Genomic DNA, 27,975 nt, shown 5'->3' on the forward strand with positions numbered 1-27,975 from the left:
TTAGTGTGAGCATTTCAGAGGCAGACTCTTTAATAGTCTTCAAATGTCCGTCCTTAACGCTGTGGAATTCACAAACTGTTTCTGACGTGGAGTCATACAATGTATGTGTGAGCATGACCTGAAGGCTTAGCCCTCCTTCATTTTCTAGGTACAGGAGTCAGTGACCTGCCACCAGAGCTGCGGTCACAGCCCCTTTGCCCACCTTTTCCTCTGACCACACATTAGGTCCAGATTTAGCAAGAGAAGAATTTAATCACTAAAATAATGAGAGTGTTTTTCTTCACTTTAAGCTTCAGTCAGAGTTGATAAGCCTCACTTTACTGTTCAGTTTTTGCCTAATTGTCTTTTTCTGATTGGTTTTAATATGTTGTACTTCTTAGTGGGCTTTTAACACATAAAACTTGTCTGATGTTATAGAGATGAAAGTAAAATATCCGCAGAGATGTAGGGTTTGCCTCACTTACCCCCTTTTCCTTTAAATTCCTTCCCACAGTGAGGGGATGTGCTGTGTGTCTGCAGCGCGTGACACTGACTTGGGTCCTGCAGGCAGATGACTAATGGGACCTGAGCTGCCTGCCATGTTTCGTCATCCCAGCCCACACTTGCCGTGCTTACTCCTGCCCCGTGCCTCAGTTGACAACCATCAGGTGACACTGTCTGCCTGATGCCACTCCCACTGGCCTTAGCAGTGAGGAGGCGAGCTGGAACACGGAGGGCTGGCATTGGGTAGGGAGCACCCTCAGGTGCTGATGGCACAAGTTTTGTCCGAGTTCCCAGGGGAGACAGGTGACGTGATGACGCAACATGCCAGAAGCCCAGGCAGGCTGGCTTTGGGTGGAGCAGAAGGCAGTGGGCAAACCTGCAGTAACCCACAGACTGGTGCAGCCACAGCAGCCTGGAAGGATTTTCCCTGAGTCTGGGTCTTGGCTCGCCCTTCACTGCTGGGTGACCTCAGTCTATTCCACAACCTCACTAAGCCTCCATCTTGCTGTCTGTGTAATGGTGGTGGTACTTAACTTGCAGATGGTGAAGGTAAGAAAGAATGTCTGTCAGTGAGGCACCTAGCAGGGTTCCTGCATGTCGATGAGCTCAGGACACAGTAGCCGCTATTTCTGTTATTAACAAACACAGTCACACGCTTCCTTATTGATTATTGGGACAATCCTGTAAGAGTGTTTTTCCTCTAGGAATTCAAACTCTCATTTTTAAGTCTGGTGGTTTCAGCTGGAAGAGAATTGTGAAATGCTTTATCATGCTTTAGGTTCTTCCGTGGCTTATCCCTAGAGCAAGACTTAGAAATGCTGTAGAGTCGAGCCACCTCGCCCTCACAGATGGGATGTGATCTGAATATCACAGATGCTGCTGGCTCAAAGCCCATGGAGTCTAGGTGAACCTTCTAACTTTGCCCGAATAAAGGATTGGGTTTTTTTTTTTCTTTTAATATGCTAGATCCCCCTGCTTATCTCAGGCTGAAATGAATATTAAGTAGTCAGAAGTTTCCTGTCTGTGATCAATTCTAATGCCTTTTGTGAAGGGAAATTAAATTAATTAAATGAGGGTTTCCGTTGAGTCCCATATACGGGCTTTTATCCAAGCCTGTTTAGAATCATGCAACATCAGAGCCAGAAAGGTTTTTAGACAACCCTCTCATTTCATGGGCAAAGAGACTGAATCAGAGATATAGCTATTTGCCCACCTCCTGCAAAGTGACATCAAGGGAAAGCAGACTTTGGCTAAGGGGGTGGACATGGGGAGGGATGGGGTGATGGAGAGCTGCTGGGCAGGTCAAGGAAACAAGTATGATTCCTAGGCAGTGAGGCCATGTAGTTTATACTCTCCTGGTATGCCTGGGGCCATCTTGGCATGCTTTAATATGTTATAAAGTGCTGTCACATAGTATTTATTATGTGATAAAATGCTATCATCCCTATTTTATAGGTGATGAAATTGAGGTGGTCGAATTCCACTTCAACTCATTAGACCAAATCAACACAAATTTGTTGAGTGTTTCATTGGTTCCAGGAACTCTGGGCTAGGCCCTTTAGGGAATATAAAACTGTTAGGTCCCGCTGGAATGGAGCTTATTATTGCAAGTGATGAGTTATATGAAATTTTATGACTACATGAAATATTATCTCATTGTTCAAGGGCATAGATAAGTACCAAGATAATAGTTGGGACAGGAATTTTGAGACTGGAGGGATCAATGTGCATGTCAAGATCTCCCTGGCAAAAGTTCCTTCATTCCGCACCTGTAGCTGTGTCATCTTCGCCAGGTGCAGTCATTACCCATCCCACCTGCGGCCCCAGGGAGCTGCTCTGGGAATCCTGAGCACTTGGCAGTAATCCCGACCCCTGGAGTAATTCAGTAAGGTTTGAATGAATAGACAGGTAAAGTGAAGAGAGAAAGTCTTTCCAAGCAGAGACAACAGCATGTGCAAAGGTGTGGCTGTGCAGTAGTAAGCCTGAGTAGACGGGCAGGCTTAAAGAATGGAAATTTGAAAAAGCAGTTTGGGTAAATTAGTGAGGAGGCAGAAAAGGGGTCTCCAGGTGGCCCAGAAAGCCAGGTGGAGTAGGGAGGTTATTAAGGCGCTGGGAAGCCACCGAAGGCTTGATAGAAAAAGTTGATGAGAGTGGCTCTTTGGAAAGGTATTTGGGCAATGAGACATGGACACTTTCTGTTTGCTTGTTTTATACCACAGAAGTTTTACTTTTTAACGTGGTCCAACTTATCACATTTTTTGTCATTTGTACTTTTGATATCATATCTAAGAAACCATTGCCTAACCCAAAGTCAGGAAAATTTACTCCTATGTTTTCTCCTAAGGCTTTTATACTTTCGGCTCTTGTTTCCCCCTAAATAGGTCTGTGATCCATTTTGAATCCATGCGTACATATGGTATGAGGCAGGGTGCTACCTTTAACTTTTTGCAGGCAGATATCCCGTTGCCCTAGCGGCACATGTTAAAAAGAGTATTCTTTCTCCATTGAATTACGTTTGTACTCTCATGCCCCCCTTTCCTCTTTCCCTCCACTTGTCTTAATTTCTTACCCTTGTCCCCAGGCAGTCACTAATGTGTTTTCTGTATAATAGTTTGCCTTTTTCTAAACAGAATGTATCCGTTTTTTGTTTGATGGTTTCCATTCAGTGTTCTTCCATGTTGTTGCATGTTTCAGTAGTTCCTTCTTTTATTCCATTGTCTATCCCATTGTATGACTATACCACCTTTTTAAAAAGTTCCTGTGAGCATTTTGTGTACATATCTTTGTATGAACATATGCTTTTTTATTCTTGGATAAATATCAAGGAGGGAAATGGCTGGCTCAAATGGGGGAGGTATGTATGTAACTTTTTAAGGATATGTCAAACTGTTTCCAAAGTGCCATTTTATGGTCCCATCAGCAATGCATGCTTTTTTGATGATGACATAGCTAACCCAGGCCCTGATGTTGGCTGTTACAAAGCTGAGAAGGAAAGTGAATGAACCAACTGGAGTCGGGGTCCGGCGAACCTAGGGGCCTAGAACAACAAGCTGAAGTTGTGTAGAAAAAATACAAAGCTTTTAGGATATGAGACCTGACCACTGCGCAGGATGTGGGAAGCAGGGCCTAACAGCACGTAGAAAAGGTGCAGAGGTTTTAGTTGATGGAAAACTCAACTAAATAAAGCTGGGTCACTGGGGCTTCTCGAAGTGCTCATGCAGCCCGCAGCTGCATCAATAAAGGCCACTGTCGCTGTCAAGATTCGGGCTGGTGATAATCTTGATCTCCCCCGTGAGGGTCAGGTTTACACCCACCTACTGACGTTTACTCTTTAGTGGGGGAATAGAGAAAGTGGGGCATATCTGGGGGAAACTGAACAGAATGGTGAAGGAGGAGAAAACCACGTCCTACGTGAAGCTACTTGCGATATCCATGTTTGTTAATTTACTCACTCATTCAGTCAACAAATCATTTTAGTTTTCTTATGTGCCAGGCAGGGTCCTAAGCGATGGGGCATAAGGACTACAACATGATTGGGTTCTAGCGATGGTCTCCATAACGGTGTAGAGGTGCCCGATTATCTGGAAGAGGTCTGGGAAGGCCTCCCTGTAGAGGTGAGTTTTGAGTTGAGTCTTGATGGACAAATAGGAGTTTGATAAGTAAAAATGAGAAGAAAGGATTTTCTAGTCTGAAAGATTACATGCCCCAAGTCACTAGGCAGTAAACTTCAGGCAGGTAATGTGTATTTTTCACAATTTTGAGTATTACCCAGTACACTGCCTGACCCATAACCCATTTTGTTTCATCTCTCAGATTAAATAAAATAACATGCCTCCCTGGAGAGTCTACAAGTTATTAAAAGAGGCTGAGATACAGGCTGTGTGTGTTCGGATGGTGGGGACACAGCATGCAGGGCTCGCTGTGTTTGGATGGGAGATCTTGTCTTTCCTCTGTACATCAGGATTCCTAATTGGACCCACTTGGATTTTGTGCCCAAGTTTGAACCAGTTACGGAAGGTAGGGAGTCACTCAGATGGCCAGATATAGGGCATGTGTCAGTTCCAGGCCGGTCATCGTCTCTGGAAGAAATCAGGGCTCTGACTGGCAAGGCCTGGGTCACGTGTCCACTCTGGAGTTAGCGGCAGCATCACAGCAGAACCGTTTGGACTACATGTGATGGAGTGCTAGTTGTCAAATAAAGCCGAAGAGCTGTTCCCAGAAGCTGGAATGGATGTTCTAGCTAGAGAGAGTTATCCACTACAGCCGCAGAGGACAAAACTAGGGTCAGTGAGCAGACACTGTTGGTGGCTGTATTTCTGCTACAAGAGAAAGATCTTTCTGTGATGTATGGGGATAAAGGAGGCCAGCTGTGGGGTGGTGAGTTGGCTGTCAATGGGGGTGTCCAAGCAGCCCCTGTGGATAGATGCCAACAGCCCATCAGTACTGTGGAGTTGAAACAGGTAACCTCTAAGGCCGCATTTTTCCAACTATTTCTCTGTGACAGTGATGAATACATTTTTACATTAAAATCCAGAATACCCTTATACTTGCATACAAAACTGCAAACGGATGTTTGACGTAGTACTTCATATATTTTTTTTACAACTTGATGGGTTCGTATTTTGTGTTTCATTTTATTCTCCGTAAAAATTCTTGCTGTGTGCAAGCCACTCCATTGTTTTCAGGTCCCACCGATGAGTCTCCACCTGCAGTTTGTACACCCCTGTTCTAAGGTCAGAAATCTTAGACAGACTAGGCTTGAAGATGGCTTTCCAGTCTGGCTTTTCCTTCACAATGGCGGCATGGGTCAAAAATGTGGAAGCCAAAAAATAAAAAAAAGGATAGGAAAGAAAAACAGTGGGAGCAAACCTGTTCTACTTGTGAAAGGTCCTGATTCTAAGTGGTGGAGTCCCCTGCTGTCTGTCACAGCAGCCCCTGACCCGTCGGGGCGGAGTGGCCTTTGCCAGCCCTGACAGCAGTGTTGGGGACAGTTTATGAGCCGGCCATGGGCCAGGGGATGGCAGAGGTGTCTCAGCAGTCTGTCTGGGGGCTGGCAGCAGCTCCCCCTGTGCCAGCAGAAGTGTACGTTGTGAAGTCGAACGTATGTGGCCCTGCTAGGCCTTTACATTGAAGGCGAGGGAGTGGCTTTTGAAGAGAACATATTTTTGACTTGAAACAAGTCAAGGCAGAGAGTGAGACAATTAGAGACTGACATCCTGTTTAGTCATCTCTCCAGAGAGCTCTATTTTCAGAACCGTTCTATAAAGGTTCACTCGTGGTATTAAGACAGTTAAGGGGGGTGGGGGTGGGAATATAGTTAAGTTAGCAGTAGTTGTAATGCAAGTAGCTGATTTGAACACTGGGGTGATTTACAGGGTGGTTACCACATTGATGCAGATTTTGTGCAGAGAAAGGGAGGGTTTATAAGAATAAGCTGCTATATAGACGTTTTCTGAGTCAGTACAAAATAGGCATTTTTTACTATATGATCAGGATGTGATGTTAAAAAATACATGGTGGTGAGCTAGGGTAAGGCCAATGCATTTTTTTCCAGTCTTTGTTACCTGTAAGTACAGTAAATAGTACTACTAATGTCTTTGAGATCATCTGACGGCAGCCATGTCAGACATGCTGACTGACGACATCGTGCACTTTCAGATAGCGATAGGGAAGCCTGGGGTAGTGAAGAGCCTTGCCCAGAGCCACCTGTGGCAGTCAGGCTAGAGTCTATGTCACGGTCTAGTTCGGGGCTCTTTCTACCATACCATGTGATTAGCAGCTTATTTAAATTTAATATGCCAGACCCCTCTCTCTCTCTTAGATGAGAGGCCAACAGCAGAAATGGGCTGTCATAAAATCTTTAAGATTTTTACTTAAAGACGATTGCAAATTTATGTATTTGGGTCCAAAAGAATCTTACAATCCAAGGCTTAGGAAGACTCATGGGTAGTTCAAGGATAGCACCAGCATGACGAGGCCAAAGCCTGCCTACCCGAGCTCTGTGACCAGCAGACGGGGAGGGAACTGCCCCATCCTGGGGCCATGCTGCGTGAAGGTCTTTGGGAAGCTGCCGCATGTTCAGAGGACGGGACCCACTGAGAGGTCTTCAAGCTGCTACATTTGCAGAACGTACGTCTGATGTCTCAGCTGATAAGAACTTACAGCAACGTTGTAACTCCTGTGAGCGGTAGTGAACGCAATGCTCTGGCGCTGCCTTCCCTGGTGCTTCCTGGAGATTGATTACCTGCACGTGGGTGGAAATGGTATAGGCAGAGATAGCCCTCCTCCCCTTACACATTTTCCTTCCTAGAAACGAAAGGTTTGCAGTCGACCACGTCCCACATTTGTTCATTCATCACCTTATATGTTTCCATTACATGTCTATTCCATATACTTACCATGTAGTTTAATAAAATGCTACTCTTCTGAGTGGCGTGCAGAAAATAGGGACATCTCAAAAACAGTGACCAAGTTTATGGATGCTTCTTGATGTTGTGAAGAGCCAAAATGGACGAAAACAAAATTGAAGAGAAGAGAAACATTGAAAGAACTGTTACTTTCAGATTTGTCTGTCAGCTCTTACGGTTGCTTGTGTTTTCACTGGATTCTTGCCTCTTTACTGTGGGATGAGAGACTTAGATCTGATTTATGGTGGTGATGTATACATTTTGCCCTATCTGTAAGAATATTTGGGGCACATGAAAAGTACTTTAGAATTAGAATATAATATACAATTTTTTTTTCTTTCTTTCTAGGTGGATCTGGAGCCAGAAGGGAAAGTGTTTGTAGTAATAACCCTAACAGGGAGTTTCACTGAAGGTAAGAATGAGTTTTGGATGGTTTCTGGTATCTGTGTAGCTTGGTTCATACTCAGGAAGAATTTCTAGCATGGAAATTATAAAAAGAGCATTTTGTAAAAGATGCGTTTAAAAAAAATCACTGTTTTAAATTAGGCTGGCAGGTATTTTGTTTGGGTTGCTAGATTAAATGTATTTGCTAAATCTGGCAATCACATGTCTTATGTAACAAACTGAGTTTTGTTTTTATGCATCAGCACCTTAGCTGAATGGGTTCTTGCCTGTTTTAGTTCATGAATATTAAATTTCTTTAGATTTTTCTTTTGGGGCTAACTTTTCAGTTGGCCCCTGAATGTGTTAAAAATTTAAGGATTGAGTTTTTTCCCTAATAGCCTTATATCTCATTATATCCTTTAAGAGATTCTATTTCTTTTCCCTTGGTATCACCCCCAACTCTCATTCCCCAATTTTTTTTTAAATTGAGGCCAAATCGATAGATAGTTCACCCTTACACAGCATGGGGGCTAGGGGTGTCAACCCCCTCCCTCCCACCATCAAAAAATTAATGTATAACTCTTGACTGTACAGTGACGTGAACAGATCAGAAGTAAATAGTTTGAGTTTTGACAAGTGCTACAGCCTTATAAGCAGCATCCCAATAAGCACATGAAAAAATGTTTCACGCAAATTAAAACCACAAGGTATCATTTTATACTCACCAGAATGCCTAAAATTAAAGAGACTGACCATACCAAGTGTTGGTGAGAATGTGGAATGATGGGAACTCTCCTACATTGCTGGGGGGAGTATGAGAAAACAACCACTTTGGGAAACCATCTGAGAGTTTCTTACACAATTATATAAATAAAATATCTCTACTCTGTTACCCAACAATTTTACTACTAGGTATTTGCCCAAGAGAGATGAAAATGTATGTCCACAAAATGCATGTACAGGAATGATTTTTTAAGTATATCTTACTGATTATACTATTACAGTTGTGCGGATTTTTTTCTCCCCTCTATCCCCCTCCTCCCTGTACTGCTCACATCACCCTCCAGCATTCCCCCCCTGCCACAGTTCATGTCCATGGGTCATGCATATGAGTTCTTTGGCTTCTCCATTTCCTATAGTATTCTTAACCTCCCCTGTCTATTCTGTGCCTACCTATTCTGCTTCTTATTCCTGTACAGGGATGTTTATAGAAACATTATTCATAATACCCCAAACCAGGGAAAACTCCAGTGTCCATTGAGAGGAGAATGGGTAAATAAATTGTTTCACATTTTTATAAAGGAAGGAATATTGAGCAGTACAAAGGAATAGCATACTGACATACAGAATGATGTGAATGGGTCTCAGAGAAAAGATGCTGAGGAGAAGAGCCAGACACACAAGGAAATGCACCATGTAGCTGCATTTACATAAACTTTCTGAACAGACAAAAATAATCTGTGGTGAGAAAACAAACCCAAACATTACTTTTATTGCCTCTGACAGCAGGGGACTGACTGGGAAAGGACACAAGAGAACTTTCAGTGATGGAAATTTCATTTTGAAATTGTTTGTTACCAGTATGACATATACAAATGAATTTTTTTGTATATTGACTTTGTATTCTACAACCTTAATAAATTAATCTATTAGTTCTAGCGTTTTTGTTTTGTAGATATCTTAGGATTGTCTCTGTAAACATTCTTGTTGTCTGTAAGTAAAGTTTTCCTTTTCTAATATTTATGGCTTTTTTATTGTTGTTCAATTTCAGTTGTCCCCATTTTCCCCCCATTAGTCTCCCCTGACCTGTCCACCCCCACCTCCCACATTCAATCCTTCCCTTCTCCCCTCATTGTCTTAGTCTGTGGGTCCTTTATACATGTCCCTTGATGGCCCTTCACCTTCTTTGCCCCATTATCTCCCTCCCCTGGTTGCTGTCAGTTTGTTCTTTATTTCCATGTCTCTAGTTATATTTTGCTCGCTTGTTTGTTTTATTGATTAGGTTCCACTTATAGGTGAGATCATATGTATTTGTCTTTCACCGCTTGGCTTATTTCACTTAGCATAATGCTCTCCAGTTCCATCCATGCTGTTGTAAAGGGCAGGAGTTCCTTCTTCCTTTCTGCTTCGTAGTATTCCATTGTGTAAGTGTACCACAGTGATATTTATGACTTCTATTTCCTTTTCATTTCTTATTGTGGTTGGAGGCTTCCAGGACAGATCTTCTGTCTCGTACCCAATCTTGGGAGGAAGGAATTCAGTCTCTTCCCACTGATGATGTCAGCTGTGTGCATTTTGTAGATGCCCTTTATCACAATTGAGGAAGTTCCCTTCTAGCCCTAGTTTTCTGATAGTTTTTTTTTTTTTTAATTAAGAGTCACAAATTTTGGCAAGTGCTTTTTCTTTTATCTGTTGAGATGATTCTGTGCTTTTCTTCCTTTGTTCTTAATTTGCTAGCAGGCAGCCACATTACTGGCTATTACCTTAAAATTGTGAAGGCTTTTTCGGGTGCGATTTTTAATTTTTAATTTTTTCCATAGTTCTTTGGCAAATTCCATAGTCCTGGGATGGTCTTTACTCATAAGGCAGTGGCACTTTGGGGCTTCAGTGGAAGGCTGGGCTTGCACGTGGGAAACAGCCGGCGTCTCAAGTAGTTTTCAGGACTCTAGCTCTTACTTTTCCCTGGACCCCTCCGAGCCTCCCCTACACCTGTACAGTTTAGGAGGGCCACACGTGTGAGGACCTCATGGACTTGGGAATTCCTTTCTCTGTGGCCCCATCCTTTTAGGATTTCTGTGTTCAGTTCCAGTCAGCTGGCAGTCCTGAATCTTTCTGTTTCACTCTTCAAGCCAACGGAGGGGTAGCTTTCTGTTTGAGATCTCTTCGCCCTGCCCCGTACAGTCTGAAATAATCTTGGGAGATGACCTATAAATATGGATTTTTAAATTAAATGTATTGGGGTAACATTGGCTAGTAACATAAGTTTCAGATGCACAGCTCCAGAGTACAACATCTGTATACTCCGTCGTGTCTCGCCGCCCGAAGCCTCGTCTCCTTCCATCACTATATGCTTGACCTCCTTTTGCCCTCTTTGCCTTCCCTGTACCCTCTTCTCCTCTAGTAACCAGCATTATGTCGCCTGTGTCTTTGAGTTTGTTTTTTTGTTTGTTGGTGTGTTGCTTTTGGTTTTATATCCACATGTGAGTGAAATCATACTGTTCTTGCCCTTTTCCATCCTACTTATTTCACCCAGCAAAATACTCTCACGATTCCTATCTTGCCCAATGCAGTTCCCTCCAAGTGTCGGATTTCCTCTCATTTTTGCTTTTTTGGTTGCTCTTCAGTATTTTCAACTAATTGTTTTCAAACACATTTTCTAGAGATTTTAGGGTTTTTCTCTGGTTGTTGGAAGGTTAGTCCATGATACGCTACTCCACCATTACTAAAATCCTTGTGAAGATTTTTAAACATGTGACTGCATGGTTCGCCTGTTTGGCGTTGACTTTTGTAACTGGCGACATCTTCTTTGAGAAGTGGTTTTCTCTCCTCTCAGCCAAACGTTCTTATTCATGTAGGTGAATCATTTTAATGGTACCATTTTTCTATCTGTTGTCTCAATTGTTGCATATGATCTTACTGCCTAATAATGACGTTAGCAGAAACCTGGATACTCGAACATGAAAAAACTATCCCCATTAGCGTTTGGGGTCTTCTGCCTGCACACAGGTCTCTTTGTTTTGCGTAGGATCTTGTACATAACAGAATTGGTGAGAAAATGAGCCTGCTCATAGTTTAGTTGAATAAAATGCAAGGCAGTATCACAGAACACTGTTGATAGAACATTCTGGCAGCACACGGAACAGGGGCACAGTCATGGCACGGACAAGCCCAGCAGTGAGAGGTGAGACAGGCGTGAGGCGGGGTGAGACCCTAAGTGTGCTGCGCTATCTTTCTGCGTCACGTTCCAAGGCCCCGATGGAGGGAGGCCACGCAGGGCAGGCTGGGTCTGGTTGTGCCATCGTCATTACCTGGCTTCTTTTTTCAGAGCCACGCCAGCTTTCTAGGACTAAGTTTTATTTAGGTTCTCTCTTCCTTAATTGGACACTAGGAACAGCAGAACACTGGCACTGGGATACTCCTGGATTTCTCATTGTATTAATTTATTAGTTTTAGTGATAAGAAGAAAGGAATTTCAAATCTTTTTAGGGTGAGTTCTTACCAGATCATTGATATCGTGTTTCTTCCAAATGACCCTGGATAAAATTATGAGGCAGGCCAAGTTTATCTTTGGTAATTCCCCTGCCTGTCTGAGTCAGTTTTTTCTGCTCTCTGCCTTTAGTTGTCTCTTATTTCATTAAGATGCTTAGTGATCTCCTCTCTCCAGGAACAGTTACTGATAAGGAAGGTAGTGAATTCATGGGCCAATTCATACTGAAGTGATAATGATTGATATCTTAGTAGTGTGCTCCTCTGAGGTATGTCTGCCGATTTTAAAAGGTGTTAAATGAGCTGTTTGATCTATGAGAAATAGATTTTTTAATGTTCAAATTTCAGGAGCTAACAGCATCCACCTGTGGGGTAAATTTTAGAAACCTCAGATCTCTGGGAGCTTTTATCTGTGGGATGTATTTTAGAACCTCAGATCTCTGTGGGAGCTTTATCTTGTCAGTTTGGCTCCTAGGCTGAGGTTTAGCTTGAGGTTGCACATTACTGCAGCCTTAGAGCACAGCTTTCTTGTTAAATCCAGAGGACGTGATGGCTGCCCCTCCAACACGCCTATTGCATCTGTGGCAGCGGCCTGGGCCTGGCACTGTGAGAATGTCCCTGGCTTGGTTTCACTGTCAGCCGCTTTAGGTTATCCCCAGCCATAAAGTGACAAGTTGGCTGGTGGAACATTTGGAGCTCTGGTTTCCATTTTGGATGCTGAAGGGCTTTCATAAAGATGCCGTATGAGGTCAGGCCTGCCTGGGGTGTCTCGGGCTACAAAAAGGACACTGGCCTGGCATCCTGGAGGGACTGTAAAAGCTCAGGAAATGTTGGCTGAGCCTCAGGATGCATCTAATCTATCTCACAGGGTTGTTTCAAAGGTCAGATGATATAGTGTGTGATACACACATAATATGTAGGAAAATGCTTTGCGAGCTGTAGAGGATGCCATGATCCCACACTATTTGGATTCTCATCTACGTGTTGCTGTTGTATTGGCAGCAAGATTTCTTCCGTTCCCCCCACCCTTGCCTGGGACCCCATGTGTCCTCAGCAGGTTTATTTTATTTTGGTGCTGGCTTTATTTTGTACTAGACTCCTCAAGAATTTAGTGGGCAATGACTAGTATAATGTTGACTTATCTCCATGCCTCTTTTCCTTTCCTGGCCTCCTATAGGAGTTCTGCCATGAGCTCAGATTCTGCAATCCCAGAGCTCTCCCTCACAAAGAAATTGCTTAAGTAGGGCTGTGGGCTGTGGTCTAGAGGACTGGTATTAGGAGCTACTAACAAATAGTTATTTCATCCTGTCTCATATTCTTATCTTTTACTAATGATGCTGAAACAGCAGCAAAGGCAAAAAGTTTTATTAAGCATAAGACATGGCTGAGAAATGACATAAGAAATGCCTGCTGGGTGCAGACTGTTGAGTCATCATAGATGCCGGAGAGATAAGATGCACAAGGCGGAGACAAGGAGCTCAGAGGGGAGAGCCGTGTGCAGGGCAGAGCCCCCGTTCTGGTGCGGGAATAAGTCCAAGGCACGGTGTTGGCCCTCGGGAATATGTAATCAGACAGCCAGAAGGTTTTAGAGAAAGCTTCACAGGAGAGGTGAAGCTTAAAGCAAGTCTGACAATAAATGGGAACATTTCAGGAGGGGAAGACAGTTTGTACAAGGGTGCAGAGGTGAGAGAGCAGTAACAGGGTCCACTGAAAGTAGTGAGAAGTAGTGGGAAGGTGAGAAGATGGAGGAGTGGGGGGAGACGTGGCCAGAGACGTGGGAGTGTCTCATGTGAAGGCTTGCCCAGGGCAGTCTGCTGTAGCAGGGTAACGATAAACAATACCGCCTTTCACTCTCAGCACGGTCCCAGGTTCGATGATCAATTGCATGGTCACACTACTGTGAGGCTGGTAGAGGTGATGGGGTGCTAGTGAAGGGTTTTAAGCAGAGACAGAAAGGTTTGGTTTGGTAGCAGTGGGTTCAAGGGGCTGTGGGAGGTTGGTTGTTAGAGCACAAGGGGAGATAAGGATGTGGAGAGCCATTCAGAGACTGTTAAAGTCATCTTACGTTGAGAGTAGTAGAGCCTGCATTAAGTTGGAATCCGTGGGGATGGATGGCGAGGAGGGGACAACTATGAGAGATGTATACACAGTGAAACCAGCAGGAATTGTCAATTCATTGGACGTTAGGGATAAAGATGAATCTCAGATGATGTTGTGGAATCATTTATCAGGGTAGAAACGTAGGGATGGAAGATGAATTCAGCTTCAGACAAGTGGAGTTTGAGGTGCTTATGGAAACCCAAGTGGTCATGTCTAAGAGGAATTGGAAATAGATGCCTGGAGTTTGGCAAGAAATCTGAGCCTACAGCAGCGCTGTGCATGTCAGTGGGAGACACACATAGATGAAGACACCCAGTGAAAAGATACAGAGAGAAAACCAAGGCTGACCAATAGCAGAATTCTGGGGAACACCAGCATTTAAGGGCTCTGGGTCATAGATTATAGTTTGTCCAACTCAACCAAGTGATGTTGAAAGGTTTACTTAATGAACAACCATTTTGTTAACATATTCATGATTCATTCAATAACATTTGAGTGCTTACTGTATGCCAGGGACTTTCTCGCCAGGTGGTATAACATCCTCCAAAGTGGCATCAAATGTTTTGTAATGAAGTTTAAGGAAAGAACAAAACATAAAAGGCTTCGAAAAGCAATGTTTGGACTGGCGTTAACTGTAGTACCTTCAAGGTTTGATGATAGAGTGGGCTGTGTGCAGGTTTAACATTAGAAGAGCAGCCATAACTTGCTCAAAAATCCACAGGGAGGGCTCTTCATTGAATTAAGACAGAAGAAGAAAGACTCACTGTGGAAGCCCCTCACAGAGCCCAGGGTTTATAGAACACTGTCAACTCGATCAGCAACCCGTGACCACTGTGCCTTGTGAATAAGGGTTTTAGCACTCTTGACTGGAGGCGGAATTCCTGCTGCTGGAGAAGATACCTTTGAAGTGATTTATGCTTTTAAGAAAGCTGCCTCATGCCACTGTTTCTTTTATTCCGGCTCAGACTTTCTGGAGCTAACAACTGGATCTACCACCTAACTGAGCTGAAATTTATTATGGCGATGAAACAAACCTGGATTTTAATGCAACCTCTTGATGCTGCCAGAATGTCAGAATCTGGCCCTGTTTATTATTGTCACTATATTGGACTGGTTTTTACCTGGAAGGGTGGAGTGGGGGGGGGGGGGAAGTTGAAATAAATGAAACTGATGAAAATGTATCACACTAAATTTATAACCGCGATGCATCGGAAGAGAAGCAACAGAGAAATAAGTTAAAATCATGATATCTCCTCATGTGAGAACAAATAAAAAATAATGTTGGTGCATTGTTATGCTGTTAAGACATATGGTGTGAGATTTTAAGATTGGAGAGAATGTAGTTTGCATAAGTGAAGTTTGCTGGGACTCACGGTACTGCAGACTTAAGTGGTTGGCCCACAGAGGGAAAAACCAGACATTACGTGACTCCTAATAGAAGCACACCACTCTGTTTGTGGGGTAGCCTTGCCAAAAAATGGAGCCTGAATCTGGTCAGGCTTCTAGATCTTACCGTCAGTTCAGAGGAAACACAGGCGACAGGGGAACTTTTTAAATGACACCATGGGATATAATCATTAAAATTTTATAGGACAAGAGGCTTGGTTTCTTTGACTGAGAATTAGAAGAAAAAGGAAAGAGGAGGAGGGGAAACCAAAATAACAAATGGCAGACATAGTAGCCAGTTTCAAGATATGGACCATATTTTATCCCAATTCAACCACAAATTGTAGAACAAGCAATACCTCCCGGGAGACAGCCGAGGAAATGGGAACAGTGATTGGATCCGTGATGCCATTAAGGAATTATTAATGTTATGTAGGTGTGAACGTGGCATTGCGGTTGTTTAAAATAAAAACACCGCCTGTTAGAGATACATTTTGAAATATTTACCGATGACATGATGTGATATTTGAGATTTACTTCAGGAGAATTCAGAGGTTGGAGGAGGGGTGGGGTACAAATAAATCCAGATCAGCCATGAGCTGATTGTTGAAGATGGATTGACAGGTGGGTGTATTGTACTGTTCTGCTTACTTTGGCATGTGTTGGAAATTGTCTTTACCAAGAAGTTAAAATAAACTACACATTTAAAAATATCTATTTCCTCGACAAAAACCAGAATCTGGGTTGCCACTATATCAAAATGATGCTTTAACTGTGAGCCCACGTTAGTTATCCCCATTGATCATTTAAATCTGGTGGGAGGGGGTTTGGTTGTATATATTTTATCCTTAATTCCCAATGTTTAAGTATTACAAAGAGGTGAGTTAAAAATTTTAAATGACTGAAGTACTTCAGGAAGAGTTTTAAAAGTTCCAGATTAATACTAAGCCATGAGTCAGACTGCAGGTAGGAAGGGCTTGAGTAAGAGAATGCCCTTCCTTCTGACATGAAGTTCACACTTACAGTGACAAGTAATCATCTCCTACTAACAATTACGTAACATTTTGCACTTGCAAAGTTTAATTTTAAGGTAGTTTCCAAAAAGAATAAAGTAAATCAGAAGAATTTGTACTAGAATTGTCTTTGCGAAGAGAGCGAGACAGGTGTTCTGTGCGCACACTTCTCCCCTAGTTCCCGAAGTAAACTGGAAGGTGTTCTGTAGCAGGGTGTTTTTTTTTGGGGGGGGGAGTCAAGAACTTACAAAACAAACAAAAATACAACTTGACAAAGCACCTGCCATTTGCAGATTCGAAGCTTGTCTAGAAAACTTTGTTAAAACTTTGAATTACCGCCTTTTTTCAGACTCTTCTTACATTAGTCGGAGCCAATACACGTTTCTTCCAGGGAGACTATGGAAAGTGCACTTGAACTTTGGTATCTGCTTATTCTTTCTGCCAAGGCAAGTGCATAATGGCGTACAGTAAGATTCTGATCTTTCTTTTGTTTGCTTTGGTACCATTGCCTCAGTTTTTAGCTCAAGTTTCCTGTGTCAAACCACTGGTGTACAGATAATTACGTTCTCTGCTAAATTGCCCTGGCCACATGCACCAAGGCAGATGAAGCGTGTGTTACGGCTGGAAAGCTACAGCCCACAGCTTCTCACGGTATCTAACACTCACAGTGCACGTCATTTTTGAAAGGAGAAAAAAAAGTGAGTCCCTGACGGCAGTTCATTTTCAGTATTCCTTCCTCGTGTTTCAAGCCTGACTTAATTTTTTTTAATTTAGCTTAAAAAAATTATTCCTTTGGTATATTCAGCCTGAGAAATGAATGACCACTTCAGTTCTGTTGGTCCAAGCAGTTCTGTGGCTACCAGTGGAAATGAGTGCCAGGTTGAAGACAGGAGAGGAGAGAGATAAAGAGGCCCTGAGGGAATGGGGGAAGACTTGGTGGCTTGGAAAAAGAAGGAATGATGTTTTTAAAGGATTGAGGCTAATCATCTCATGTCATCCATAGTGTGCTCACTCCTCCTCTTTGTATCAGCCAGCTCAGTTATTAATGAGGACCAGAGACCGTGCTGGGCCTGTAATTTTGCAAATGACAACAGCAGTCCTTGATTTATTTTCTTTTCTGATAGCAGACTGGCCTCTTGCACTAGTAATTGATTTTCTCTTTGTGTTCATGAATCCCATATATTATTTCACTTGCTCCCCACAACAAACTCCTGAGACTTCAGTGATGCTCAGTGTGCATATGGTGAAGGCAGCTCAGAGACACTGATTTGCTGCCATTCCTGCCAGACCCAGCCGCACGCTCAGACTGGGGGGCTGAGGGACAGATCTTTCTAGGCCCTCCGTCCATCTGGGAGGCATTTTTGTGCTTTCTTTTTGTTCTACCTTGGAAGAAAACTCTCCTCTTGGGGGCATAATTGCACCCTCCTCAGAGTTTCGTCGTCTTTGGGGATGTATTTTTGGAGGGCTTCCCTTGGGTCCCTCCTTCTTAAATCTAAGGGCTGACATTCACCTGGGAAAGAAGCCACCTTGTCAGGTATCAGCATGGGTCAGAGAGCTCTGGGAAGAGTGAGCTGGAGATTTGCTCAGGTTTTTCTGCAAAGGACAGCAGTATTTCTTATAGCGCACCTTCAGCTAGAATGCAGAAGAAATAAAACATTTAAATGAGTTCAGCTTAGGGTATGAGAGCTGTATTTGCCTAGTTATACCCCAGTTATCATCCTGACTACTTCTTTTACTTTTATTAACCAATAATGAAAAACTCTAAAGTTGTGGGGTTTTTTTCAGAATTTAATTGGTTCTCAAAGTATAGTTCTGCAGATCTCCAGGGATTTGGGAGATGTTTTCAGGAGGTCCGTAATTCAAAAAATTTAAAAAAATAATAATAGATGTTATTTTCCTTTTTAAATGTGTTGACATTTGTACCAATGGTGCAGAAGAAACGGTGGATAAAACGGTTGGCACCTTAGAACCAATCAAGGCACCAAACATACAGTCGTCGGCATAGCCAGTGTAGTGCATTGCCATACAATTCAGGGAAGAACCACAAACAAACCAGTCTCACTTAAGAATGCCCTTGATGAAGCAGTAAACATTTTTAATGTTGAGCTCAACCATTGACTATATATCTTTACAATGTTCTGTGCGACAAAACAGGAGCTATGCATAAAGCCCACTCACACACTGAAATACTGTTGTGTCTCAAGGGAAAAACACTTGTTGGTATGATGGAGTTGTTAGCGGAGCTAGCCATTTTTTCCCACGCAACACCATTTTTATTTGAAAAAATGACAGACGATAGTTATGGAGAATCAGCAACTTGTTAGGCATTTTCTTAAAAATGAATGTAGCAAGCCTGTTATTTCAAGGAAAAGAACTATGACTATTTGAGGCCCCTGATAAAATTGGGTCCTTCCATTTTGGAAAACTTATATCCACCATTATTAGCTTGTCAGCTTCCAATACTTCAAAAAGACTTTTCTCATGAGTCTGTTGTTGGTATCAATGAACAGTTGTGGTATTTTAATATTGAATAATAAAATATGTCAACCTTTGGGATAAGAGCTGCGTAACTCAGTGACCCCGTGTTTTCAAAACGACCAATACAAGACATCACAAAACCATGCATGAGTCAAGGACCCACTGAGAGAGTAAGACAGACTGATGGGTTCAATACAACAGAGTGTGAAAAGTTCATGGATTAGTTTTGGATTCCACATTGCAACCAACTTTTAAAAACTACCACATTGAGTTTTGATGTAGCATCGAAGAATATTCACGATTATCTGAAAAAGCTCTTAAGTTGAGCTTTTTTCAACTGCTCTCTGTGTGCAGCTAGATTTTACTCTTTTACTTCAGTTAAAACAAAGTTGCAACAGATTGAATACAGACACAGATATTAAGAATCCAGCTGGCCTCTAAGTCAGACATTGAAGAGATTTGCAAAACTGTAAAAAAAAAAAAAAATCACTCTTCTCATTAATGTTTTTGTTTTGGAGAGTATAGTTATCCTCCATAAAAATGTTATTTATGTTAACATACAGTGGATTTGTTATTTTAAATAAAAACCTTTAAATATTTTGATTTTAATTTTTAATGATGGGAAATATCAATGAAGGAAACCCAGATAAACCAAAATTTTGAGATTTCATTTTTTAAGACTCTAAAAGGATCCTAAGACCAAATTACTTTTAAAATTTCTAGGTTCATTTTCCCCTTTATCTTTCTTCCAGAAGTCCAGCACTTTCAATTCAATTCTCGTGACCAGAGAGAGAAGGAGCTGACAAACAGTGTATGTTACACTGGGGACTGATTCTTATATAGGCGACAGGTGATACAGGCAACAGAAACTCTAATCCTTTTCTTCTAATTATTTTTACTGTGCAGTGTACTGTTTCAGCCAGTTTTTGTTATAAGCCCTTTCTCATAAAAAGAGGAAGGTCAGGAAATAGCACCAGAACAACCCAGAAGTTATGGTGGTTTCTAACTTAGAGGTGCCTGTTGCTGGCTGCTCTGTGCTAAACCTTTGCTCTATTTGAGCAGAACAAAGTGGTGGCAGTACTTCTGAGCAAGTGGTCAGAGCTGTAAGCCCTCAAAGCTGAATCTCCAAAAGAGTTCCAAGGTCTATGGACAGAGCTTCAGCAGCTTCACTTCGTGTGGCACTCACTGATGAGCCAGCGTGTCCCTTGGAATCAGGGTTCTTGCAAACGCAGAATCTGGATTTTCTTAATTTTCTCTAAATATATATGTGTGTGTGTGTATTTAGTTGAAATTACACTAATGTAGTGTTCTCTCAGTGAAACTGAGGTTTGGGTAAAACAAATGACTTAATTTTTTCGATAGAAAAGTTAATTGCTCCAGCATGTCCCTTTGAAATCAAAGTTCTTACAAATGCAGAATCTGACTTTTCTTAATTTTCTTATATATATAAATATATATATATATATATATATATTTAGTTGAAATTACACTAGTGTGGTATTCTCCCAGTGAAACTGAGATTTGGGTGAAACAGAAGTGATTTAATTTTTTTGATAGAAAAGTTAATTGCTCCAGAGACTATTTTCATTATGCTTCACTCTCACTTCCAGCAACTTCTGATATCTCTGCTTTTTGTTTCAAATGAACAAGGCAGCTGAGGTTCTGTTTTCCAGGCCAGTTATAGTGACATCTCTTTCATCAGATTTCCCCCAATACCACCCTGTGTCACTGGGCACATAGAAAGGTAGGAAGACCTGTTTCTTCCCTTCTCCCCCGAAACTTGTCTTTAGCATCGCGATTTCATCCAGGTGTCTGAGATTTCTGTTTTGGATCTCAAATCAGTGCTGGATGACCCTCTGCGGGAGGTTGAGTGTGTGCGTGCGTGTGTGTGTTGTGGTGAGGTTCACAGTGCCCTAGGTTTGCAGACACATTCCTTGTGTACGTCAGAAATTTTCTTGGATTTTGTAAGTGGCAACATCTCACATTGTTTTGGAGAAAATCAGTTGCTTCCTCCATGAATTTATGTTGAGTTACAAAATATGCTGGGTTAAGCAATATTTCCAAATTACCACCACTGGGGCCCAGGGAATCAAGAGAACCACCCACGTACACACACACAGAGTACTTACGTATAACATTATGTAATAATGTATGTACATTTGTGTGTGTGTGTATGCATGTACTTACTAATGGCACTGGTTGTTTCTCACAGCACTCAAAATTTGGTGTGTGGGTGGAGGCGCAAGCAATTAGACAAATTAACGTAACTTACTAAGTGGTAAATGTATTGGAAAAAAATAAGACAGGCTAAGGGGACAGAAATAAGGGCTGTGTGTGCTGTTCTGTTCAAATCAAGTGACATTTGAGCCAGAGATCCGAAGGGAGGCAGGGGCCAAACCACAGGGTCGTTTGGGGGAAGAGAAAAGAAGAAGTAAAAGACCCAAAGCGGGGGAGCATGGTTGGTGAGTGAGAGTTTGCAGCAGGGAGAGGACCGTGGCTGAGCCCTGAGCTCCTGGGGAGGTGCCCAGCATCCTTGGCACAGGGTCAGCACCCTGTCAGTGTCACTTTCCTTTTCAGGACACGCTGTCGTTACTTAAGTGAAACTCACTTACATTCAATGCTGGCTTACCATTCGACTGATTGGACATAATCAGTACTTTAAATATTACAATCATTTCCAATGATTTAATGTAAATTGCTAAAGCAGAAACTATTTTAAGTTTATCGTGAAGACTTTCCCAAGTTCCACTGTGGTTTCTTACTGTTTTAAGCTAAATTAGGACCTATCACACAGCTTAAAAGCATTAAAAGTTCACATTGTCTGCCTGGAGATACATAACAAGGCCATGCACTGCTAATATAATTAGCTGTAATTCAATTCCAGTTACCAGTGATTGAGAAATTATTCTTGTTTGTGCACCTTACCCATCTCAAATACAGTCAGAAAGTTGAGGCTGAGCTGGAGACTTCTGTTCTCAAAGTTTGTGAGCACTATCACTGTTGTGAAGTTTTCATAAATGTTAGTGGCATGTCTGCTAAGCACCTGGAGGAGTAAATAGAGTGACGGTCAGTCTGGGCCCATGGTAGACACTTCATATATACCTTTTGGAGGTTAATTCTCATTGAGTCTTGGTAATACTTTCTGTTTCTTGTAAATGACGGCACTTCCATTTTCTGAGTCCTTAGACTGGGGGATGTACCAATTACTGAAAACAGGGCCTTCGAAAAGTATGAAGTGGCAAAAGAGCATCTGTTCTAGAACAGTGGAATCACTTGAATATTTTTAAAAATGCAGATCCTGAGGCCCTAGACTGAATCAGAATCTCTGGGGAAGTGGCCAGGGAAACAGGTTCCTAATAAGCGTCTTGGCTGGTTCTAATGGTTGGCCAAGTCTGGACACCCCTGGTGTAGCCTAAATCATATCTTATTTAAGGAGTGGAAAGTTGTGGCGATTGGTAGGTTTGCTAGTTGAAGAAAACACATAGGAAAAAAAAAAACCCACATAGCAGAGTGTATCACTTTCGTGTAGTCTTTTAAGAGTTGACAAAACCCCAAATGACTTAGAAATACTGCGACATAGAGAGGTCAGGTGACAGTTTTTACACTTTTAGGAGGAGAAAAGGAGACCCGGAGTCTAAATAAGGGCCTTGCCAATGTCTGCACACTCTCCGTGCTAAGGCTGAGACTCAAACCAGGCTTGAAAATAGTATAATCAGGACGGGAATGTTGGCTTTGTTGCCTGTCTGCTGTTGGACTGGATGCAACTTATAGTTATTTCCCGTCTCTTGGAGTAACTAGAACCAGGAAAAGCAATTTAATATGATTCTAGTTACAATGGGAGCCAACTTTTTTTAAATAATAGATACGTTTTAAAAGATTTGTTTGGTACTCTGTCTTTAAAAATGACGACAAAAATTATGGAAGTTTTTTTCATCTTATATTTATCAGTGTTTGGGTTACAATGGCACCTGTATGCTAATTCTTAGAACCAAGAACAGATCAAATGACTTGGTGTGTACTGTTCTGACTTTCTCAGCACTCTCATGAAGAGGGTTATTTTTGCAAAAATATTTGAAGACGTCATCAGTTTTTCCAGAGCTGGGCATGGCTCCGTCAGTGTTGGTCTTTATTTCACGGGTGATGGACCTGAGACCCGGATTCACTGTGTCAGGGCTTTGCTGTGATTGGAGCAGCTGGTCAGTTCGTGACCTGCACCGGCGACAAAATTTCACTTCTACCCTGAACCCAGTTTTTATTGTGTAAGCTGTGTAAGTTGTGTCGTGGGACACATCTGATTCTCAGAGAGCAAGAACAGCAGCCATTCCCATGCTGGGCAGGAACAGGGTAGTTTTAAGCAGGAAGGAATGTCAGGGAAGGAAGGGCCTAATTTAAAAGTGGTCAGCCTGTTGCTTGGTGACTATTTTTAGGTTTTCAGCATTTAGTTTACCTGTATCAATCTCACTATTATGGGGATTTTGGTAACGAAACTTCAGATGAGTTTGGGTGTCTCAGGAAAATGAATCACTTATTTCTTAGAAAAGGTGTAGTCACTCTTACACATAATGGCAGTGTTCAGATACCGTTCTATGGAAGGGACAGCCTCCCTGGGTACCACTGTCTCATCTAGTGGACTTAGAACCCACCCAGGCAAAGGAGTGCCTAACAGCACCTGGAGGGGTTGTTTCTAACAGTGGACTTCAGGAAGGATTCACTGCAAAGACTGAAGCTGAACTCTGGGAGGGAACCATCTGTTTTAAGTGACGTTTCTGTAGGGCTCTGACATCTGCTGCTAGCTCCTGTGAGGGCCCTGTGGGAACCCTCCAACGGGGTGCAGAAGGAACATTTCAGAGTCCTGCTTGAGTGTACCTGTGATCAGTCGTGTCTTGTTCCACCCCTCTGCCTCAGGTGTTCCATGTCCTCACTGGAGACCACTGATTTCTGCACTCTTGGTCTTTGCCTCTGTGACTGCTTGAAGGGTTCCAGAAGTCCAGTCGTTATGGGCTGTCTCTCTTATGCAGATTATTGACTATGTGCTGGCTGCTTCTGTCCCTCCCACGACTCCAACCAGGGAATGCAGACTGCTTGTGGGTTGAAGTTGGCTTGCAGGCTGGTTTTGTTTTCAAAGTCTTTTGTCTTCACCTTGCACCTTTTGGTAAGGGCAGGGTTCTCCCGGGCACCCATTTCTCCAGCTGTCCCTCCTGTCTGAATTCCCTGTGACTTCACACCACCATGCCTCCATCTCTCAGCTTGTAATCCCAAATCTGAGTGTTTGTTCAGTGTAGGTACTTGGCTGTGTGAAGTCGCCACGGGGGCATTTTTAATTGTCTTTAAGGGGAAGGACGACTTCTGTGCTGGAGTCAACTGAAAACACTTTCCCTTCACTGAGTATCATAAAGCTTCCTCCCCGGCACCGTTTAGCATCCCAACCTCCCCCAGCAGCACTCCCACTTCTGGTTGTGGGTCGTGCAGAGTCTCACTGTCCTGGGGAGGGCTAGGAGAGAAATCTGTGCTTTTTATTTTTAATCCAGAAAATAACTCATGCTTTCAGATAATAGGTTATATTTCGTGATGCCTCTAGCTTCCTGAATGTCCCCACCCAAATTAATTTCTGGTGTTAATATTAATTTTTTCCTTAAAGGAACTCCCCCCACCCCTCACCCCAAGGAATTGCCTTTGAATCTCTTATGGTGCTGGAGGGCATCGGCTTTAGATCAGACAGACCTGTCTCTGCTTCCTGTGCTCTCTAGCCATGTGCCCTTGAACAGTGTTTGCCTTATGTATAAAACATGGAGCTAGTGGTATCTGCCCACAGGGTTTTTGTGAAGGCTACGTGAGATTATATACAGTGCACAGACCTACAAAGTGTTCTGTCACGGCCTGATGCAGATTATGCACCCACCCATTTTGGAAGGAAGTCCGTACCCAATTTATTTCCACGTACTTTGTGGTGAATCATCTGAAAGGCACTGGGGAAAATATGATGACATTAACCCCCTTCTCAGCCATTGTTTCAAATCCTGGACAACACTTCACATGCGTGTCACATTCTGGGAGGGGGGCAAGGCACATTCCAGCCCGTAGGTCTTGGTGCTTTTGGTAGTAGCTACCATCAGTAATGCCGTGGGTGGGAGAGAAGGGATGGGGAGGATTTACTACCTGTGAGGGGAGTGCTGCTTTGCCAGTTTCCTGTTTGCGGGGCCCCACAGAGACTGCGTGTTGCCCCTGTTTTTAGATCTGCTCACTGGGGCTGATGCTACACCTTCTCCCAAGTCACTCCTTGAGGATCTGGCTAATGCTTGGGTTGGTGCTGCTGGCACTACCTCTCCTTTGGGTGCCGATTGCACCGTGGATCGTGTGTGTGTGTGTGTGTGTGTGTGTGTGTGTGTGTGTGTGTGTGTGTGTGTGTGTGTGTGTGTGTGTGTGTGTGTGTAGAGACCAGCCCTATTCATGGGCAGCCCCAGCGCTACAGGAGCTCCACAGGAATGTTGGAAGGACAAGAGAACAGGGAGTTGGGGTCTACTTTCCTGTCTAGCATGACCCAGGGAGCAGTAGGTCCAGGGGACTGCTCTTCAGGATCATGTTAAAAACCAGCCCCCACAGTTGGCTTGTTCATTTAGCACAGGTCTATAATTACCATGAGTGCCTTCTTCCTTATAGCCATCTTAATATTAATTAGCTCGTGTTTATAAGGCATTTCTAGGTCCCAGAAAGAACATATGTTCTACAAGCAGGTCATATAGGCAACTTACAGTTAATTTCTTATCTGTAGAGGCCCAATTTTAACTGCCAGGACAGACATTGTAAATTGTCAAGCAGCATTGGCCCCCGTCCCCCACCTTCTCCCCCGTACCAGGATTTCATTAGGTCTAGTCACCAGCCTGATGACCCGACTCAGTGCTCTCCATCAACCTGGGGCCCCTCTGGTTGTTTGTTTTGTTATTTATTCACAAATTGCCATTGATTGGTTCGCTCCGTGTGGATATTTTTATAGCCCTGGTCTTTTCCCAAGTATTTCCTTCGTTTATTAAATTGGTTTCTCCTGTGTAAGTTAAAGTGTGTGTTGACTTTTGCAGTTTTAATTTTACAGGCTTGGTTGCCTTTGTATTACCAGATGGTGTCTCTTGTTTGAGTCCATAAGCAAAGTTTGTTTGCTTGCTGGCTTGTTTTGTTTAGGGGTTAACCATTACCTAGTTCCTTCGTAAGTTAGCGATGGTGTTATTTTCAAGTGAAAATCCATTTTAAATCCAGTATTTAATTATTAATTAAAATATCTGTTGTGTATTTTGGAGGCAAAATTATAAGTTCGTTGCATGTGAAGGAGAAATATGTGCTGAAAAAGTTAACTTTTGTGTGGATTCGCGCTAGCTTCTTTACTCTGCTCCGTGGTGCCCGCAGGTGGGGTTATGTGTCTCAAGGGCTGAGGCTAAGCTCAGCTGCTTCTGGGCCATCTGACAGGTATCATCAAAGTACGTTAAAGGCCCCTCCCCCTCTAGGGGTCTCGGGGAGGTAGGTACTGCTGCCTGTGAGGATGAACAGAGTATAGAGGCAGAGTTTGCTTTCTGCCTCTAGCACTGTTTCTGGTCTATGGACTGTGACAGGGGGACTGTTGTGGCCAAGTTGCTCCTTCTGCGAGCCCCACTGTACCCCTAGACGCTTTCCCTTCCCCTCTCAGATGGAGCCCAGCGTATTTCCTTCACTGAGGAGATGGGTCTGAGCGTCCAGGGAGACTAAGGCAGCTAGAAATCACAGGATAGAGTACCAGAGAGGAGACAGCTGCCCAGAGAGAGAACTCCAGAGATAAGCAAAGTACCCGCCTTGAGTTTTCAACAGAGTCCTGATCACTTGGGAAAGAGCCACCCAAAGGGAGCAGCGAGAACTTGGCGTATAGCTCACACAGGGCCAGGAATCCTGCCTGCTCCTACCAGCCAGACTAGAAAACCTCAGGACGCGTGGATCACGGAGTTGAGTACAGAATGATCTTTCCTCCCTACTGGGGATTAACTAGCCCTTGAGTGAGCACTTCTCTGGCCCACCTGACAAGTCTAAAAAGCAAGACCTGATAGGATCAAACTACTTTCAAGTAACTTAACTGCGTGTCCAAACAAGGCTTAAAAATATTTACAGGAATACAAAACTATTCAGCAAGTAAAATTCACAGTGTGTGGCATCCAGTCAAAAATTACCAGACATGCAAAGGAACAAAAAAACATGACCTATAATGGGAGATCCATCAATCAATTGAAACTGTCCCAGAACTAACACAGATGTTAGACTTAGCAGACAAGACGAAACAGTTATAATAACCATTCCATATGTTTAAAAAGTTAAGTCCAGAGATAAAAGATTAAAGGGAAAAAAGACACAAAGTGGATCTCAAACATGCTGTGCCTTTCAATCAATCCTAAAGTTACTTCCTTATGTTGTTACTCAGCCCTTATGTTACTTCCACCGAATCCACGTGACCTGACCCCGACCCCCACTAACTTATCTGATCCCTAAGCCCCTCCTGGTCTGCTCCGTGTTCTCTTGAACCCAGACTCCGGGTTCACCACTGCAGTGCTAATTCGTGCTGCCTAGGAGCCAGTTGACCCTGTTACCTTCCTTCATGCCTGCCCTGCGAGGGCCAGGCCTGAGCAGTCACCCACAGTGCTGCCCCGGACAGGCAATGGTGCTGGATCCATCGGCATATGAATTCTTGGTGTGTAACCAGGTACCCAGCAAAAATCCGAGCGTGCTTTCTTGTTGATTTTTCAGCAATTCCAAAACCTTCACGCTTGCGAGCCTTTCTCTCTCTCTCTTTTTTTTTCCTCACCCAAATTCTGGTTCTAATACTCTGCTGAGAAAAGTCCTGCAGTGACTTCCATCTTCATGTACCACTGTCCTTCAGTAAGGCCACCTCCTTCCTTCCTTTCTATGGGTTGCCAAGGAAATGTCTCTTTCCACTGAGGCTACACACACCTTTTTCCTGGGCAGATCCACCCTCTCTGGCATCTTAACACATTTTGCTTGCTCACTTCCTCTGGTCTGACTACACTTTGTGTGGTGCCTTATTCTCCCCTGGTTGCTTCTCCTTTGGTGATGTAGATGGAAAATAATTCTTCTCCAGGCCCTCAGCTACCTCCTGTTGCTCCCCCTCTGTGGCCAACTGTCTTGACAAGTACTCTGTATCTGCCCCTCACCACCCACTCTCTCCGCAGTCTCTCATCCCCTCTCCTTCAGACACCTAATTATGAAACGTGCCGGTCCTTTCTCAGCCATCTTCCACTGTGACCTTGCTGCTGTGTTTGGTTCCATTTGCTGTTCTTCTGGGCGCTTCAAATTACTGCTACAGATCTGTGCCTTCAGTGACAACTCAACTTTTATCATTCTCATGACCCCCACGTACTCTGTGCCTTCATTCTGAGCAGGCGGCCTGCTTCCTACCTGCTAAGAAAAATCGCGTCAGGTGTGACCTCCCTCAGCTACATCCTGCTCTGACTTTCCCTACTGTCCCCCGCATCCTTGTTCCTTAGGCTTCA

The 27,975-nt window shown here is 43.2% G+C and overlaps 1 protein-coding gene across 2 annotated transcripts in view; it reads left to right on the forward strand.

The window, feature by feature from the left end:
• The window catches only part of PRKCH (protein kinase C eta), a 256,636-nt gene that overhangs the window by 110,612 nt on the left and 118,049 nt on the right, over positions 1-27,975 (forward strand). For both annotated transcript variants that reach the window (XM_053927481.2, XM_024567580.4), the window contains exon 2: positions 7,239-7,302. In XM_053927481.2, the coding sequence (XP_053783456.1) occupies positions 7,239-7,302 (64 nt within the window). The remainder of the gene's footprint in view (positions 1-7,238; positions 7,303-27,975) is intronic.

The sequence above is a fragment of the Desmodus rotundus genome, chromosome 7 (assembly GCF_022682495.2).
Source record: "Desmodus rotundus isolate HL8 chromosome 7, HLdesRot8A.1, whole genome shotgun sequence".
In the NCBI taxonomy this organism is placed as follows: Eukaryota; Metazoa; Chordata; class Mammalia; order Chiroptera; family Phyllostomidae; genus Desmodus; species Desmodus rotundus.